This window comes from Nipponia nippon, unplaced genomic scaffold (genome assembly GCF_047370975.1).
Source record: "Nipponia nippon isolate SJK-2023a ecotype South Korea unplaced genomic scaffold, ASM4737097v1 scaffold_28, whole genome shotgun sequence".
Lineage (NCBI taxonomy): Eukaryota > Metazoa > Chordata > Aves > Pelecaniformes > Threskiornithidae > Nipponia > Nipponia nippon.
Window position 1 is genome coordinate 2554805 of NW_028262345.1, and position 19430 is coordinate 2574234.

A 19430-nucleotide genomic window follows, 5' to 3' on the forward strand; every position below is an offset into this window, starting at 1 on the left:
GTGAGCCTCGGACTGCTTCCCGGGAAGAGCCGGCTCGCCCAACGTCCAGCACCTTTGCCACTTCTCCTCCTCCTCTTCCTCCTCCCCCCCGGCCCTCCCGTCCTCCTCCCTCACCCAAGGATACTGGGGACTCCCTCCGGATGCCGCTCGGCAGGCTCAGTGCTCGCAGGCTGCCTTGCCGGGGGCTCTCCTGATCTCCGTGGAGCTCCGCATCGCTCGCCCCGGTGGTTTTGCTCCCCTCCATCCCCACACACGCACCCCTTCTCTCCTCTTCCCCCCCCCTTTTCGCTCCTGGTGGCCTTGTCGGGTGTGTTTTTTGCCTGTTGGAAAAGTCCCTGCTGCCCAGGATGGGGGTCGGTGGGTGCTTAGCCCTGCCCTGGAGGTGCCTAGTCGTCCTCTGTCTCAGGCTGCTCTTCCTTGTGCCCGCAGGAGTGCCCGTGCGCAGCGGAGATGCCACCTTCCCCAAAGCTATGGACAACGTGACTGTGCGGCAAGGGGAGAGTGCCACGCTCAGGTAGGAGCAGCTGGATTTCTGCCTTGGGGGGCATGGGGGGGTCCTGCTGCACGGGGAGGGCGGCCGGTGCCTTCGGGGACGTGACTCAGTTTCCCCACCGGGGATGCATCATGTCGATTGGTGGTGCAGGACGGGCACCAGGCAGCAAGCCGAGAGGGCGGTTTGGGTGCCAGGGGACCGGGCTTTGGCTTGGCCCCCCGAGTTGTCTCTGGGAAAGTTACTGGGGGATGAAAAAAGGGGAGTGCGATTCCCTCTTGGCCCCCTGCCCTACGCCGGTGCGAGGCACGGGCTTGGCTCCTGCTGTCGGTAGCCATGGCTCGGGCACTCTGGCAGCGTTTGGTGGGGGTAAACACTTCTCTGCTCCTGGGGTGCAGTGCCAGGGGTGCCTTCGTGCCTGTCAAACCAACCCAGCCCGGGGAAGGGGGGAGTTGTCGACCCCCAGTGGGGTTTTGTGCCTTTTCCCCATGCTCAGAGCTGCTGGGATGAGGGGGGTGCAGGATAGGGCTGGCTCCGGGTGATGGGTGGATGCTGCCCTCCTTAAAAATCCCCTTGCTCAGGAGGCAGGGGGTTGCTGCTACCTGCCAGCATTAACTCCTTGGGGTGGGGGGAAAATGTGGGGCTGGGTGTTGTGCCGGGGTCCTGTCACCTGCAGCAGTAACCGGAGGGGTGCAGGGGCTGCCAAGAAAACCGTGATTTCGATCGGCGTAACTTCTGGGACGTCTTATGCCCAGATACCCGTCCCTGTCCTCGCAGCAGATGGGCGCAGTCATCCCAGAAGAGATCCTGGCAAGGATGTTTGATAGGGACGTTAAAAATAAAAAGCCAGGTTTTAATTGCAGCGCTGGGAAGCGGTGCTTGCAACTCCGGCGTGCTCAGGAGTGACTTTCCTCCACCGGCGCGTTGCATAGGTGACACTAACATCTGCGGGACCGGCTGGGTGTGTGCGGTGAGAGCCGCACTCCTGCTTTACGCCAGCGAGTGGAGCAGGGCCAAGGCAGGGCAAAAAAACCTAAGGAGGAATTTCAGCCAGGTCTCTTTTCAAGCGCTGGGAGGACTTAAACCACGGGCTCGGTCTGGCCCCTGGAAACGTGAATCCCCTCCCTATGTATTTCCTTGCAACTCAGCTGTTTGCATCCAAGCTGCTCTCCCCCCAAAGCCCTTGCGTGTTCCTGGGAGGAAGGGAGGGAGCTGTGTTGTGGCCGTCCCTCCGGATTTGTCTTGCGTCATGGCACGACTGGGCGAAGAGGCTTGAAAATGGGTGGAGGGATGGGGTGTCTCGCTTAGGAATTTGCCCCGCTGAGCTGAGCTTAAAAAAAAAAAAACAACCAAGTAGTTCCTTTCCTCTCCTGAATCGCTGGGCTCTCCCAAGCACCAGAAATCCTACAGATCTTGCCGTGGGGGTGTCAAAGAGGGAGGGGTTTGGCTTACTGGAGGTCTGGGCAGCAAAATACACAGGAGGGTGGCAGCAGCAGGGTGGTACGGGCAGGGGTGCTCTGCAAACTTACTGGAAGGAGGCGAATTGCTCATGCTGTAGCAGGGGCCTGCAAAGGGTTTCTGGCATAGGGTTTGTGGTACAGACGGTGCTGGTGCTCTGCCCCGGTGTTGGTGGAGAACAAAGGAAAGCTGGGGTGAGTCAGCAGGAGGGACGCTTTCCTTCTGTCCGTGAGGCCTGAAGGGAAGGGGGACAAATCCTGCCCCTGGGGAGGGAGGGCAGCAGCTTCTTATCTCCCCAGAGCCACCGTATGCACATCCCAGTTCAGCTGGGGAGCCTGTCTGGTGGCAGGGGATGTCCGTGTCCTGATGCAGGTGGCTGGTCCATACAAGCACGCCCCAGGAGGCAGGCACGTGAGCTTTGGGGTGGCAAGCTGTGCTGCTGATATTCCTGCTGTGCTGATGATATTCCTGCTGTCCTGCCCCTAGAGTGAATATTGCTCTTGGAAATTAATGACTGGCTCGGTAGCCGGAGAGGTGGAGGACTGTGTTTTGAACTGGCATTTTGGGGCATTTTCCTTCTGGTTCGAGGTGGGAGCAGTTAGTCCGGCAGCTAGTGGTACATTGCTGCATCCCCCGGTAGGTCCCGGTCCCTGCAGCCGTGCTGCGCTGTGGCAGGAGCAGAGAGGAGAAGAGCACGTGAAAATCACAGAGAAAGAAATCAAGGAAGCGTGAATCTTCCTGCCCACTCCCCTCCCAGCCCCAGCCCGGCTCCCGGCGTAACCATCGATCTGTTGTGGAGGAGTTAACTTGTTCAGAATAGCGATGCCGCTCAGAAAGGCTTCGGTGGACCCCGCTGCGGCTCCCGGCCACCTTCTGCCCAACACGCAGGCAGCAGCCCTGCCAGGGTGGCAGTCAGGGAAGGGTGCATGGGAAAGAGAAAAAAAAAAAAATAGCATTTCCTCTTTTCCCACTCTTTTCCATGTGAGGTGGGAGGACGGTGAGTCGCAGCCAAGGATTTGGGAGGAAAGAGATGTTGCTAGAGGTCCCTTCTTGGTTTTTCACAGCCGACAGAAGGGAGAGCAAGCTGAGAACTTAGCAGCAGAAGTTGCTGCTTCTCTGAAGCGCTCGGAAAGTCCTCTCCCCTCCAAGGGAGAGGGCTTGCTGTTGGAAATAGGTGATTTTATCCGGGGTGCCGAGGACCCCAAGCTGCTGTCAAGCAGTGGTGCCCTGCCAAGGACGCTCTTTTCAGCTCCATCGCCGCCACCCCTCCAAGCAGAGTTAATTCAGCACCGGAGAAAGAAGCTGGACTGATGGCCGTGAGGAGACTCCCCCCGTTGTAAAGGGCACAGGCTTTGCTCCGTGCAAGCCTGGCTACCGTAAATCTACTGTTAGGAGCCAGTTTAGGACCAGAGTCACCAGAGATGTTTGGATATATCCTTCTGTCTCGTGATGTCTGCTGGAGGGTACAGTCATGTGTCTTGCTTTGGTACCAGCACTTTAGATCACTGTATTAAATTTAAATCTAGGGTTAGACCTTGAGACAGAGCTACCATCTGGGATACGAGGGGCAGGATTCACTCCTGGATGCAGCAAAACCTGCAGGAATAGGAAAAGGGTTTGTGGGTGTTGGGTCCAGCTGCTCGACGTTTTTATTGGTGCGTGCATTGGTCCCTGAGCTGGGGCTGCTCCTGCTCTTAGGTTACACCTAGGACTCGCGTGTATGACAAGATGGGTCAGGGCTGTCCTTCTTGCTGCCTCTTGCAAGGCCACGTCGTGAGGATGAGGCTGGTCTGCATCCCCTCCCACCATGTCCAGATAGCATCTGCCCTCACCAGTAGCGAGTGCTTCACGCTGGAGAAGACCCGCACTGAACTTTCATCCAGCGCTTGAACCACATCCAGGCGTTGCCGAGACCTTTGGAGCAGTTCTCTCAGCACCAAAACAAATGGCTTGATTATGATTTCACTTTAATTGGCATCAGTCAGCGCTTTCCACGGCGAGGCTCTGACGATCCGATCAGCATGCACAGGCACTTGCGTGGTATCCCCCCGAATTTGCCAGTGCCCCAGGCAGATGGCGTGCAGATCTGGCTGTAGGACGAGGGCCACTTCTCCTCCGTACATCTCTGGGTTTTTTTTGGCAGGGTGATGCAATGCCTTTATTTGTTCCCCTTTTGATTCAAATGCTAAAATTCAAATATGAGTTTAACATGAGTCAAAGCTTTTTTTTTTTTTTTAACCCTGATGTTTCCCGCAGTTTCCACTCAGGTTTTGAAAAGGGCCACGCACTTTGCCACTAAGCCCTGCCATGGTTTACCTAAGCCTGTGTTGCAAATTTATTTTGCCCCTGTTGTGCTCTTGAAATAATTTTGGAGAAATTATATCTTGGCTGTGAAACAAAACAAAATCAAGCATGTTTGTTTGACGAATGCAAACAGAAAGTACTTGTTTGCTAAGCAGAAAAGAATCTTTCTCAGAAATGGGTCTGTTTTCTGTGACTCTTTGCTGCCCCATCTTTCCCCCTTTATCCACAGGAATTTCCCTTTTTGTGGTGTTCTTGTGTCATACAAAAAATAGGGCCGGTCTCTGATGGATGACAGCGTGATGTGTTCCAGCACCTGTGTGTCTCCCCCCGTGCCGAGGCAGGGCTGCTCCTGCCGGGGCTTGAGCGATGGTGATTCTTCGCTGAGGTTTTGGGCAGCTGCCTTTGTGGTTTGCAGTCAATGAGTGCAGAAAGCCTGCCAGGGCGCAGGGGAACCCGCTCCGGGCTCTCTGTCCCCAAGAAAGTGGTGCTTGCCATCCCCGTAGCCTCTGGGCTGAGCGATGGGGGGCTCACAGGGCCCTGCCAGGCGCTTGGCACGGGGCTAGGCTCCTAGTGCAAATAAGGAAAGCAAGGTAGGGCAGAGGTTGTTCATGCAAGGGTTCAGCTCTGGTTGCTAAAGCTTGTTTGGTAGCTGTACAGCTCTGTGTCCGTTTTGCTGGAGGCTCCCCACTCCCACCGCGCCCATCGCTGGTGGTGGGAGCTGCAATAACCCCAGCGAGGGGTGTTGCTTGTCCAGCCCTTTCCCACATGCTGGCAACCCCATGGACACCCTGAGTCACACGCTGGTCATCACAGCACTCCCATCGCCTGCCCTGCTTGGCCACCTCCCCTCATCCTTGCACAACCACCAAGCTCCTTATCACCAGATCCGCATGCGTCTCCCTCCCCAGGGCTCGCCTATGGCACGCTGCTCCCGTGAAATATTCAGCCCATTCTGATGGTCTCCAAGCTCGGTACCTGGTATTTTTTGAGCCTCACCTGGCAGAGACTGAAGCTCCTGGTTGCTTCCCAAGCCCAGACCAGGGGGACATAGCCTGGAGTCCAAGGTGTAATTACTTTGCTGGTTACCGAGCAGCGAAGGACTTCTGAGCACATGGGCTTGGATGCGACCAGCCCCAGCAGCCCTGTGGGCGTGGGGTGAGGATGGAAGTAAGCTGCCAACTCATACATTAACAACCAAAGTTTATTCTCCTGACTCCAGCACGCTCGCCTTCTCCTTCAGACCTCTCTCCTTTTTGTTCCTGAGGGTTAGGGCATAAATTCGGGGCTGTGGTGACCCCTCTTGTAGTAAGGTGAAGGAGGGGGAGAGCATGTTTTCCTGCCCCTGTGCCCTTGCTCAGGAAATCAGTGCAAATGTGAGGGTTAGGACTTGAGTTTCTGCTCCCATCGGAGCATGGTGCCACTTCACCCCTGCCTTCTCCTTCTCCCATCATTGCTGTGTCCTCCTTTCTGGCCAGGGTTTCCTTTCCGTGTTCCTGGAGATCCTCCATCAGAGGGGCTGCAGAAGCCCCGAGCGGTGCCCACGTACGATGCTTGCGGCTGTTTGTAGCTCGTGAGTCGATTGCTTTGCTTGCGATGGCATGTTTTTGAAAGAGGAGTTTATTGCTAAAGTGACATGTCAGCAAATCTTCGCCACCTCTCTCCCATCTCGGAGATGGAATCAGCTTAAAGTGGGGAAAAAAATTGTCATATGCATGTGTGTGTGTTGTGGTTTTTTTTTTCCTGAGTGCAATTTCCATCTGAGATGAGACAAGCTCCTGATTGCTGTGCCAGAGGAGGGTTTCCCTTTATAGCTCTCCTGGTAGGGCTGCTGCCTGTAGTTCACTGGAGCTGTCTGGACTGGGGTCTCGTAGGGGATAAGCGTGCTTTCTGGAGCTGTCGTCTCCATTGTAGGGTTAAGCATCTCTGATCTACGAGCTCTGGAAAGATTTAAGTCAAACAGACTTGTACCCTGCTCCTCTGGGATGGGAAGGGCTGATGAGGAGGAAGAAAGGCGAGGAGGAAGGGAGGTCAGAGCAGCCTCGCATGTGACACAGCTGGCCAGTGGAGGGTTGCAGGGGTGGCATTTCTAATCGCTAAGAAACAGAGGTTCAGTTCTTAGCCCTGCTATCGACTCCTGATGTGACATTAAGGTGCCCTCCTAGGTCCTATAAATGTATATATTCATGTGCAGCAATCGCAACGCTTCCTTTCTCTGGCTCCGTGAGTCATCTGCTTGCATTGCAGTCTTTTTGTGGCAGGATGCATCCCTCTGGAAGGAGAACGCTACGAGTGTCCTACTGGAGGGCACCACAGATGTCGACTGGTGTCCTGCCCTTGCTTGGAGTTTGTAGAGGCTACTGTGAGCATTTTTCAGTTGGAGGTGCCAGGGAATCGTCATTCCAGGGGTATATGGCGTATGGTTGTGGTACTGCAGAGCTGCTTGGTGGGTGGATGATTGTTAGGTAGGAGCTGAAGCAAAATTGGGGATTGGGGCCAGCGAAAGCAGTGCCATCCCCGACTATGGGACTACCCATAGCCCCAAACTCTGCTGAGAAGCTGCTCTCATCCTGACCATGAGCTAACCTAAGCCTCGGACCTAAGTGCTTGTGGGTGACAGCCAAGAGATGGCAACTGGCCTCATCTCTAGCTCTTGGCCATCCTGATGTGCCGTCCCTGCACTGCGCTGCTCCGCCTTGGCAGAATCCTTTGTGGCAACGAGCACAGCGCTGCTTGGCGTTGCATGTTGTGAACTGGCAGCTCCGTGCGTAAACAAGAGGTGGGTTGGGGATGCAGGTCATCTTCAGCTTGCTTAAATTATTGTCTCTTCTGGTGGCTTCACGGGAGTTGCTCCAACTTATGCTGTTGGAAAAATCCTCCTCTTGGTCTAGCAGAGTTGTTCTTTCCTCCTCCCAGACCCACCCAAACCTGCCAGTTTGAGCTCAGACACCCTTATTTTCCTTTAGGAGGAAAGGGGAAAATCGGGAAGGAACTAATCTACAACCACGTCAGTGGGAGAATGGGCTAATAGAAATTGTAATGAGAATACAGAGCCAAACAAACAAGCAAATGGGAAAAAGCAATCCCACCAATGCAATAGAGAGATTTATGCTGACAAAGGGGCTGATCCAGTGCTCATTAATGTCACCCCAAGTCGTTATCCTAACTGTAATGGACTGTGGATCAGGTTGGAAGACAGCGTTTTAGTCTTGCTACAATACGCAAACTGTTAACGGGTTGTGCGTGGAATAGCAATGCAGAAAGCCCTCGCCTGACAGAGAGAGTTTGCTCGTTGTTGCATGCAGCACCTTTGCAAAGCAAATGCGAAATACCTTCTGCTCTCCTTAGGTTTAGTTTTCAGAGGTGCAAGGCTGTGAAGGAGCCAAGTCTGAGACTTGGGCTTAGCTGTCTGGATGCTGCAGCGTCTGTTGAAATGCCAAATGCGTCTTAATCATTAGTATATTAAAAATCTTGTTTTAAATTAAGGATTCTTCAGCTGGCGGTGAGTGGTGTTGGCTCTCGCCACCAGCAGTCATGCTGGGAAGCAGTCGTCAGGTTATATGCAAAGTGAGGAGGCAGAAGAGCAGATGGGTGGGTACGGAAAGGCTGAAGGCAAACTTGACTTTGCAGCTGGATTCTCCCCTGGAAAAGCCAGTGTCAGCGAGACGGAGACAAGGTCTGGAGAGCTGAGCCTGGTCTGAAGGTGGGGGCACTTTTGGGGAGAGTGCTGAATAGGAAAGGACACCAAGGGTCAAACAGGAGACGTGCGAGTCCAGCTCTGCATGTCAATGAGGACAGAGTAAATAAGGAATAAAACCACCTTCCAACATGAGCAGCTGGTGAAATATCACAGTTTTTTTTTTTCCCAGAGATGGGAGATTTTGACCGGCTCTGCGCCTGCAACCATAAATGGCTCTGACACCTGCGTCTGTTTTATCAGACACATGCAGAGCCCCGGCCATGGTCCAAACATTCATTACTTTGGATTTTTGAGTCTGATTTGGGTTTTTTCTTTTTCCTTTTTTTTTTTTTTTTTTCTCCATGATGGGATCATTATTTTCCCAGCTTCACATCCTCTGTTCAGCAAAACCGATGTGTTTTTCAGACTTATATTTCTTACACATCTCTAATAAGAAGCACGATAGAAAGCTGTCAAGAAAATCAAATTTTCAAAGGTAAGAAAGAGGAGCAGGGCAGCTCTGGGTTCAGAGCCACTTCCAAATCTCAAGATGGTTTGGACCTACAGATAGGCAGAGCACTGATATATGAAGGTATATTTGAGTTCTTACACTTAATTCCTCCAAATTCAGTAAATGATAGGTGTAGGGCTTTATTCCAGGATAATCTTTATTATCTTACATCCCTGTTCTGCTCTTATAGTCCAGTACAAAGCTCGTGATGAGTTCAAGGGAAGAGTGACCTAGGTGAAAACTTGAGCAAGTATTTTCCAAGTCTCTGAAGGTTCGGTGCTTTTCTTGCATTGCAATTCAGTGGGAGCTAGGTGAGCACCTGCTTCTCCTGCTTTTATTCAAAAATTTCAGACTTGTACCCTTTGTTACATAAGAAAATACTTTTTTTTTATTTTTTTATTTCTGAAACAGATCTTTTTACTAAGCAATCCATTTCTTTCTTGCATATCTTGACTGGAAAATATTTAGTTTAGAATTTCCTTGTTGGGGAAAGGGCAGGTTTGGGTTTGGCTGGAAAAATAATATTTCTTTCTTTTAATCTGAGTTTATGAGTTCATGGAATAATCCTGTCAAATTTTACAGGAAATGCTCTGACTAAGCTAAAGCGAGATTTTGGGTTTAAAATGTCTTATAGGAAATAGTGCAATTTTGATTTCATTCCGTCTCAGAAGAGAAGGATTTCTGGATACCCAGAGTCTCCCTTTAGCTGGAAAAAAAAAAAAAAAAAAATCTTTCCTTGCTCACCTCTGAACTGCTTTACATTTTGGAGTCAATTTTTCCGTCATACTTCATCCCTTCTATTGCTTCCTTCTAGTTGGAGGAGCTGTTCTGCTTTGAATCAGACAAAGTGGATGTTGAATATGTGTTTTCCAAGGCCGAATTTCAGGCTGGCCAATGCACGTCATGACCCTGTTTGCTCAGCAAACTTGCACAGTGTGAGAGTCAGGGCAAAACGTGGCAGCGTTGGGAGGGAGCAGTTTGGAGATGCTCTGATGGGGTGTGTGTGTTAAGTGATGTGATTTAGTCCTCTACAAACACGAGGATCAAAAGGTATTCGTTAGCCTTGACTTGTGTACTCGTGAAATTAAAGAAAGCCTCTCCCCTCTCTAGATGCTTGTACTCTGTGGCAGGGTAAGACATGGTCAGGAGGTCAAAAATCCCATCTTGGGTTGTTATTGCTTCATCATGGAGGTGGTTGGTTGAGGGAGATGCCTTCACTGGTGCATGTCAGCTGGGTCTCCTAAATTTCTCTGGTTGTCCTTGGCTCGTGGAGGACAGCTGCTGCAATTTCCTCGCTGGTTTAAAGCCAGCAGCATGCAGACTGTTGACATTGTTTAGAGAGACATGGGGCCCTTCACTTCAGACACCTCGATGAGTCTGAAACCAGCGTGCTAGGCATTTTTGGCCATTCAGAGGTCCATTTGGTGACCTCCATCCATTCAAGTGGCACTGCCCTAAGTAGTCTCAACTGATGGCCAAGGTCTGAAGAGATCACAGGGTGATAAATATCCTCTTGGTTCTTCTAGAAAGGACTGAAGGCATGATGGCAATGCTTTGCATAGGAAAAACTTCACCCACCCTGCTGGGACTGACCCTCCAGGGTCGGTGGGAGTTGCAGCACGAACCCCTTATGGGTTTGGTGGGAAGGGAAGGTGCAGAGCGATGTCCTGAGCACAAGGGGTTTACAGCCTGCAGTGGAGAGGGAGGCTGAAACCCCACGGCGTGCGGAGAGGCACCGCGGGGCTGCCGAATTCGTGCGATGGGGAGATGTCAGCTCTTCCTCTCAGCTTCCCTTCGCAGCGCCAACTGTCAGTAATTTAACTAACGTTTTGTAAATAAATGTGGCATTCGGACAGCTGTCACCGCGCCTGTTATAAACACTTCTTTTGTCACTAAAAGCTGGCAGTACCGCTCCGTTTCCCCTGCAAATGCAGCCACCACTGCCAGTTAGCTCCTGAAGCCAGGGCTGTCAAGGAATCGCATGCCGGCCGGTGGCTGGGAGACTGTGGCTTGGCGCAGGGAGCCCAGCGAGGCATTGCCAGGGCCTGGTGCGAAGGCAGCTTTTGCGGCTTGAAAATAAATAAATGGCCTGATCAGCGAGCAAGAAAACCCATTTGAATGTGGCTGTAGGGGTGGTAGGTTCCCAGCCAGGATCCCGGGCGGTCCAGCTGCAGTACCGGTGGTGGCACCGGTTACTCTGCCATCTCGTCCCAGCCCCGTGGGAAGCACAGGTAGGATGAGGTGGGGAGCCTAGCCAGAGCTGGGCTTTGATGCGCCAAGGGAGCAATTTGGCACTGGCACCGCAAATGCTTTTCGCTTTGGAGCGTGGGCTCATCACGCATAAGGCTTCAGTTTCGGTAAATTCGGTCTCTCTGGGACTGGGTTGGATTTGAGCGGAGAGATCTGTCCTTTGAGCCCATCAGTCTCGCTCAGCACGCTTGTCCTATTAGGAGCTTATTCAAAACCTTCAGGCAGTCTGGATGCTTCTCCTCCTAACAAACCCGACTGGAAGAGAGGATGCTGTTGTCTTTCTCCTTGGTGGGAAGTCTCGATCCCGTACTGCTTTGTTCCTTCCATCTTTCAGGGAGCCTTGCAGCTCCAAACAGCCCTCCCTTGGCCCACGGTGTTTCTCTCCCAGTATCAGGTGACATAACTTTCAGCAGTCAGCACCTATAGCCTTGCCGTGCTGCATTGATGTGTGAGGTAGGCAGTATAGGCATCAGCACATGACATCGCTCTCTCTAAGCTGCTGTAAAATTAGCCTCATCTCAAGTGGCAGAAAATGATCATATCCTCGCTTGAGGGCGATGAAGAATATTCCTGAGTCACTGCTAGTGATGAAACAGGCAGAAAATCCAGAGTGATACACAACTGCCCACTCAGTTTTAATCGCCGAGGCCATTTGCTGCTGCAGAGCCTTAAGACGCAGCTTCCTCCTCCTCCTCTCCCTCCCTTTCATCCATCACTCCCCTTGGCGGCCCGGGCTGCGGATCCCAGCAGGGGCAGAGCAATTTCCCGTCCCACCGGCGAGACTGCAGGCTATGAGCATCTCGTGCTTCTTCACCGTTCCCCTGGAGGGAGAGGAGGGGGTCAAAGCTCCCTTTTCTTAAAGCAATCGGAGGAAAAAGATGGAGCCTGCCCTTCTCAGTTCCTCTCCTTCCAGGCTGTGATCCTGCAGCCTGGGCAAAACTCTCCTCCAGGCTCACCCTCATCTCCACCAATTTTCCCTGCTGCCTCCGAAGCAGCTGCTGTGTCCACGAGGACTTTGCCTTGCGCGTTTCTCCCCCGTCAGCTTTAGTTCAAAGCCATCTCCCCGGATTTTTATGTCTTGGATAAAGCCACCCTCTTTCCTACAACTGCCAGCTCAGTGCTTGGGAAACTCTTGCCAAATTTGCCGGTGACTAAGGCCAAGAAAACCCTTCAAAACACTGATGATCAGAAGCAAAGAGCTGCAATGCTTCCCTTCCTTGCATATGCTCCCTGGCAGCATGTTAGTGCTAAGGACACCTCGAAGGAGGCTTCCTGCAAGTCCTGCCCTGCCAGCTTTCCCCCCAAATTCAGAAGGAAGCCCCCCATGCTCTGGGTGCAGGTTGAAGGGTCTGTAAAACCCTGGCAAGGTTCACCTGAGTCCTTCAGCTTGGGAATTGCCTCCTTCTTCTGGTCTTCCATGTGGCTCAATCACCGCCGATTGATTCAGCATCGTTTTGGGAGAAAACTGTAGCAATCCTCCAGTTTGTGCAGGCATTTGAATGAACACTCTCTTTTCTCCAGTCAGGGCTTGTCAGTATTTATCCCTTAACCTGATTTTTAGATGTTCTTTATCCTGCAGATTTGCTGGGATATGCTATTCACACAAAACTCTCCTGGTGTCAGACTTCTGCTAGGATAGCTTAATAGCTCCTACCAAGCCTGCGAGGGGAATAAGCAGGACTGGCAACAGTACAGACGCGCAGGCATAAATGTGTCAAAGCAGGGGTTTTGCCAGCATAAAAAATATTGCAGAAGCTCACTTCCCCCCGATGGAGATTGCTGTACCAGCGAAAGTTTTTTCCGCACCGGTCGGCCAAATCTGGGCAAGTTTCCGTGAATCCCGCTCTCCTCTCCGTAATCCCCGTCAGCTTTGCACGCCGTGCATTTATTTGTCAGCGCAAGCAGGTGCAGAGCTGCAGGACATGGGCTGAGCATCTCGCTTTGGTGGTTATTCCAGCGCATAGCCGCTTTATTCTCGCGTCAGGCAGCGCGATCAGCACTCCTCCTCGGCTTAATTTCCTTTTTCCTCATCTCTTCCCCAAAAAGCGGAGTCTGGATGGGGCGGTTTGGGTTCGATTCAGCAGGAACCCAGGAGACAAGTAACAAAATGAATAGATGGGTGGTAATTTGGTGAGTCTGAGTGTTATAACTAACCACCCGCGAGCACACTTGCATTCTGCACACGCCAGCCGTCGTCACACACAGAGACCAAATTTGTGTGTGAATGTATATTTATATACCTTGTGCACAGCTAATGAACGAAGATAGATACAGTACAGGGGGAGAGTAATTTGTGCAGATATGTGTTGAGAGAGGCAGGACACAGGGATAAAGCCAGAGGGAGCCGGCACAGATACCGCAGCCGTACCCGGGAAAAGCGGTACCTTGGCAAAGCAGTGGCGGGGGCTGCTTTGGGGAGAGGTGGGGGAACAAGGCCGTGAGTAAATGCTCTAATCTTTTCTCTGGGTGGTGCCAACTGCTGCTTGTTTCTCTTGCTGTGTGTCTGAAACAGCCCCGCTAACCTCTGGCAAAATCAGGAAGATAACAGGGGAGGGAAGGCTGACTTTGCGGCATTTATTTATTTTTTTTCCCTGGCTTGGGAAGGAAGAAATAAAGTTAGATTTCAAGTGGGGTTGTTGCAGTAATGGAGGGAAATGAGAAATGCTCTTCAGCTGCCTTCTCCTTCCTTGTGTTCCCATAAATAACCCTTCTTGCTCGGAGACGGCTCGGCTCTTACTTAGAGGAGAGAGCTGGGTTTTGGCTGTTATTTTTTTGCCGCAGCTCAAGGGCCCCTTGCCTTTCCTGCCTGCAGCGCGCCTCCTCGGAGCCTGCTCCTGCCCTGGGCTGCTCCCCGGCAGCCCTGGCTCTTGGGCACGGCCATGGCTGCTGGCACCTTCCCCTCCCTACTGCCATGTTGCTGATGCCAAGGAGGTCCCAAGCAGTGGTGCTGCCTTGGTGTCAGTCCCGGCTTCCTTAAACCAAATGCCAAGGACGAGTAAAGCGTGAGCCTTGGGGGGATGGACAGCAGCAATCCCAGACGCCTGCTCCTGGGGAGATAGCCAAAAACTGCTTAAAATGCCCTTGATACTCCATTATCCTTCCATGTCCACCCTCTTTTAAGAAAACCAGGTCCAGCCATGTGAAAGCTTTACCCAGCAACGAAGCGTTGTCCTTCTGTGGGCAAAGCAGAGCTTGCAAGCTGTGTCTGGGGACCAAGGGACAAAAAGTGTCACTGTAGAGATGTTTTTTGATATCTATGGGACCTTCCTCTGAGGATTTTTGGCCAGGTTTTGCCTGCAGTTTAGCCACCCTCTCTTGAGCTCACTTGCCTAGGAGTTGTTCAGAGCGTTTTTGTGAATTCGCGGAAGCAAAATGCAGGTGGTCTCTCTTCCTCTTCGTGTCCTTTTTCCCCTTCACCATTTCTGCTAACTTTTGTGAATCAGCTGGCTGATTTCGGGCAGGTTTTACAGAGGGACGGGTGTTACGTTTCTACAGCTTCCATGAAAATGGAAGTGGTTGAGAGACCTTGTTAGTTCTCTGAAATAATGACAGAATGAGCTCAATTCTTGTATGAGACACCCGAGAATCCACGTGGGCACTGGCTGTATGCAAGACTCAAGGGAAGAGGGAGCACCAGCCTGAGCTTGCGTCCTTTAAGACTAAAATGCGTAGGAAACCACGCGTCCTCCGTGGTATGTGTGGAGCTACTCATTAAACCCAAGGAAGGAGTCCAGGTGGGGAGGGATTGAGCGCTCCAGATTGCATGTAAGGAAAACCGTGAAGATGCTGTTGTGTTGATGGAGACAGCCTGCCAGTCCTGGTGTCAAGGAGAAGAGACAAAGCTCGGGGTTTAGTTCGTAATGCAGCTGATATCAAATGAGGGATGCTGCACTTCGCTTGCCTGAATCGGAAGACTGCAACAGCTGGTCGCTGTGGCATTGCTGAAACTGGCTGGCTCACCCTTCCCTTCAGTTAAAAAAAAAAATAAAGGCAAAAAAAAAAAAGCACAACAGCAATGACAAAAGAAAAAAACCCAAACCAACAGTAACTCGCTTTCCAGAAGTTCCTAATGCTGCAACAGGCAAAGCACTGGAGATAAAAGAAATAAAAAAGCGGGGGAAAGAGGGAGAAAATGCATTTATGAGCTCTCAAACTAACAGCATGCAACTCTCATATTATTTTTCCTCCTTAGCCTTTGAAACAGAACAACGGCCCGGAGCCTTCTCGGCAGATGGACAATGTGCGTGCCTTAACCACTTAACAGCCATTAGCCTAATTTCACGTACTGGAGCCAAATTAAATAATAAGTAAGAGGCTATGAAAAGCTGGTTTGGAGGCTGCGTTACTGCCTTTCACTTGATAACCTTCTCATAAACAGATGCTTTCTCTCTACCCTATTAACCTTGTCTGAGAGCGGGGAGGGGGGCTTTGGTGAAGCAAATAAGCCAGACCTTGGTGGGGAGGGGGAGGCGAGCTGGAGGTGCCAGATGTGGGGGTCCTCCGTGTTTCGGAGGCTCCTCTTGTTTTTCTCCCCCGATGCCCTGGCTGTGGAGGAGTTGCTGAGCAAGAACCCATTCTGCGGTTGCATCCAGGTCATTTTAACGTGCCAAATGATTCATCTTGATCAGCGAGCCCATCTGTACCTGCTGGGCGAGGCTGCGCCACCCGGAGCTGATTTTGTGGACAAATCTGTTTTACTTGGAGGAAAGGGGAGATGGTGCTGATAGACACGAAAGGGGAGGTGGCCCTGTGGCTTGGTGCCTAATCCCTCCCCGTTGTTGGCTCAGGCAGGGCATGGGGGGCTGCTGCATCCTCCATCCTGGTTGTACCACTACCTTGCCCTTTCAGCTGCAGTCATTTTGCTGCTCTTTGCTTCTTTCCCCCCTATGTTGAAATAGGAACAATAGTACTTGCCTAAGCTTTGGGAATTTCTGAGTATTAATTAGTTTGCAAAATGCTTTTGACACTATTTCGGTGATGGGAGGGTGAGGCATTTGCAGGTGTGTGCAGGTTGCGCATATTTATTTATTTATTTATTTCTGCCAAAGATTTGGAGGTGGCTGCCTTCTTTCGGCATCAACACCCTCAACACTAACTATTGCTCTGTGCTTTGCATCTCGACTTTGGGCCTTTTTAAGTTTTCAGGGGATTATAGATGACCGTGCAGCTATTTTTGGTGAAAGGTTTTATTTATTAAAAAGCCATCTTCCTTCATTAAAAAGATACATTGATGGGAAATAGATGAGCAGCTCTATTGCTGGCGTGTAGCGTGCCACGCAAGCCTGGTGCAGCCGAAATGATGTGCTACATGCCTTCCCTTGCTGCAAGAAATGTCTTTCTATGGAGCCATCCAAAATCTGGTGCATGAACCATCCCCTTGCCCTGGCTGCAGGGTCCAAAGCCCTGGGGTAGATGTGAGAAGGTTTGCTTTCGGTGCCAGATTTCCAGCAGTTCCTTGGTGCCAGCAGCAATTTCACTTTCCTTCCTCGTTGGTTTTCCTCCTTTGTGTAAGTTGTCACGCAGGCGTTGCTTTCACAAGCAAAACCCGTCCTCTGACTGGCACGGAAGCCGATAAAGCTGGGTTTCTTACAAGTTTGCTTCATTTTGGTTCAGGTAGGAGTAAATGACTTGCCGCCTGCAGCGGGGATGTTTGGAAAGGCTTTGTGCTGTGTGGCTTCTCTGAGGTTCAGATGAGGATGAATCTCATTTTTATGTGGCCTTTTCCTCTGTGGGGCACTTGCAGAGTCCCTCTCCTGTACCTGGCTGCCTGTCTGTACTAGACTTGCAGGTACATAATGTCTTTGAGCCATCTGTTCCTCTGTCAAATTTAGTTAAAATTGGCCAAAGGCTTCACGAATTATTGGGGAAGATTGCTAGACAGAGGCACACAGGCAAAGAGCACGATTGCATAAGCTCATTCTGGTAGGAGTCAAAGCTAAAAATACATCAGGGCATGTTATTTGGAGACAAGGCAGCTGGGGAGATGGGATCCACATCCAACCTTTCCCCAGTAAGAGAGCGATTAGATTTGGATCTATTTTTTGGTATTGTAGAAAGCTCCTCCGTGGCGATGGACCTTGCTTTGGGTAGGATGTGCCGCCTTATCTTTTCTTTCTTGTATCATGTGGCTTTTTGTCCAAAATGAGCCCCGTTCCCCATCTCCTGTTCCGAGGCACTGACCCTTACGCCGAGATGCTGCAGCTGTACTTTCAGGCATCTGTTTGCTGAAGAACTCCTCCGACAAGGGCTGGGATGTGGTGTTGGCTTGGCGATGGCATGCAGCATCGCTGGCACCGCAGCGGCTGCCGAGGCAAGCGTGCAGCTTGGCCAGTTAATAGCGAGCTTCCCTGCTGGAGGAAAGGAAAGGGGAGGGTTGTATGTGGGTAAGAAGGTCAAGCGAGCAGGATGAGTGCCAGGTCACCATCTCCCCAGGCCGGTCTGAACAGGCTGAGCTATCTGCTCGACGTGCTGGGATGTGCCTCCTGCAGACCTTCTCAAGTGCCTGTCTCTGGTTTTGTGTCTCTCAGTGTAGTATTTCTTAGCCCAAGTAAGATGTTAGCTCTGGGAGCGCTGGCACTTTCTTCCAAGAGCTCTCCTCCAGGTTTTGGCTGTATGCGGTCCTCCTGAGTGCAAAATCCTGAGCGGGCGCTGGACGGGATTGCCTGTGTGGAATGGCTGGGGAGACCTTGCTGGGGACCGCGGGTAGCGAGAAACCTGCAGAGAGGCTTCGTGCCATGCTGTTCGGATGGATGGAGTTATCAGCTCCTCCTGCGCGTGTTCCCACCGTGAGCGCTGGCTAATGCGATGCCTGCATAGCATCGTCAGGCATTTGCCAGTGGAGCTCAATGTGCTCGTGTTGCTGACTGCTTCACCCGGGAGCACGTTTTAAAACCAGAATGTTCCCAGTCAGATAAATCAGTCTTAGCTTTGGGCATCCAAAAATTAGGTGCCTGATGTAAGTGGGTCTTGGAAAGAGAGAGGGGACCAGTCCCTCTCCCAGCGTCCTGTCTCTTGGCACTGGCTACAGGGGGACACAGATGACCAGCATGGGCTAAGGTGAGATGAAACGCATCTGTTAGAAGAGAGAAAAAGCAAAGGAACTGGCAAAACCCCCCTCAAAGGCTGGGTTGCTCTCGATCCATTAGCATTTCTGTAGGAGCCCAGAAAAGCACGCGCAATCTGGGATACTTGCTCCTGTAACTGCAGGTGTCTGAGATGATGGATGTCTGCATCTGAGCGTGTTGTCTAGTCCCCCTTTGTAGTCGCTGGAGAGCAATGGGTCTTTTTAGGGTGCAATTCATCCCAGTCTAAGGCAGATGTCTAAAATAGGTCAGACAGATTGTGTCCTAGCAGTGCCTTTTTCTCTCCATTTGCTATAAAATGGGGTCCAAATGGCTAGCTTGGATGTCGAGGTGATAAATCCCAACCCAAGCGTTTAGAAGGAGCCATAGGATCAAAATAGGAAATATCTAACATTGATCCGGGTGTGGTACCAGAGCCAGGCGAGGGTGTTAAGCAGCAGGAATGCACCTGATCCTTCCCCAAGCAGAAATGGGGGAAGAAACAGGGGGTTTTGGTGACTTTTTTTGGATCCTGAGTCCATTTGCGACTCATCCCTCTAAATTCCAGGAGACTCAGCTAAGCAATTCTGCACATGGCTTGTCATTAGATACTTCACCCAGTAACCTGCAAGTTCATTAGTATTCTTTTTAGTGCTAACGAAATGTCCAAGCTGCATCTTTTCTGCATGAGAAGCTGAAACGCCTTAGCAGTAAGGGAAAAATCAGGCTCCAGCGCTATGGAGACCACCGAGAGCAGGCCCCTTCTGCCAGCAAAGCGCTGTTTGTGCCAGTGTGGCAAAACCACAGGAGCAAAAAAACCCAAAAGTGGTCGGAAGAGAATTTTATCTTTATAATTGCATCTGCAACGGGGCCTCTGCCAACGTGGCAGTTTGAGCTGAGAATCTTCCTACCCCAGCACAGCTGTCGCTGCAGAAATCCATAGGAGTAAACATCTGCAGGTAAAGAGGCAGCGTTGAGGGTTAGGTTAGGGATGCTCCCCTTTCTCCTGTCCCTATAGGAACCTATAGGGCTGCTTGGCTCTGCTTCGTGTGTTGGGTAACGTGGGTGCAAACTCATTTTCTGGCTGGGGTGGTGAGTGCCAAAAAGGCAAGGCAGCACAAGGGCTGTGGCTGTGCCCTGCCTGCCTAAGAGGCTTTCATTGATTTTTATTTTCTTCAATGGAAACAGAACTGACATCCATTAACCAGCCTCCCGGCCTCTCCAGAGCAAGGGATGGAGGCAGCAAAGGCTTTATTGCTAATTTTTTCTTAGGCTTGTGCGCTTCTCTCCCACTGCTCTTTGCTAATGCTCAGCAGCTCTGGCTGCAGCCTGGGAGATGTAGAGGGGTTTGAGAGCGGAGCAGAAGAAATATGAGGTGGAAATGAAGCTCCCCTAATCTGACTGATCCCCAGTGCGTATCTGTGTTTTGGGAAGCCCCCTATTTATTTAACCAGCTTAGATGTCCACAGATAGCTCTGTGAAATAGCCATGGGGGAAGATGGATGGGAGAAGCTGTCTCTTCTGGCTTTATTTGGCAGCTCTGATGCTTTTGCTGCTGGTCTGAGAAGCTTTCCCTTAGGGATGGAGCACGGCCAGGCTGTGAATAGCGGGTACGGAGTGAGCTCTTAGGGGTGTTAGCAGGCGCTGGGAAATGGGATGCTGCTCTGCTAAGGGGTTTTT

General features: G+C 51.4%; 1 protein-coding gene across 9 annotated transcripts in view; it reads left to right on the forward strand.

Moving 5' to 3' along the window:
- LOC104016638 (protein CEPU-1) overlaps positions 1-19430 on the forward strand; it is a 454647-nt gene that overhangs the window by 309239 nt on the left and 125978 nt on the right. For 5 of the 9 annotated variants that reach the window (XM_087763282.1, XM_087763280.1, XM_087763286.1 and 2 more), the window contains one exon: positions 430-514. In XM_087763282.1, the coding sequence (XP_087619408.1) occupies positions 471-514 (44 nt within the window). In that variant the 5' untranslated portion in view covers positions 430-470. Of the gene's footprint in view, positions 1-6; positions 515-19430 lie in introns of those variants that run through there. The other 4 variants (XM_009469553.2, XM_087763281.1, XM_087763287.1 and 1 more) reach the window with 3 other exon arrangements.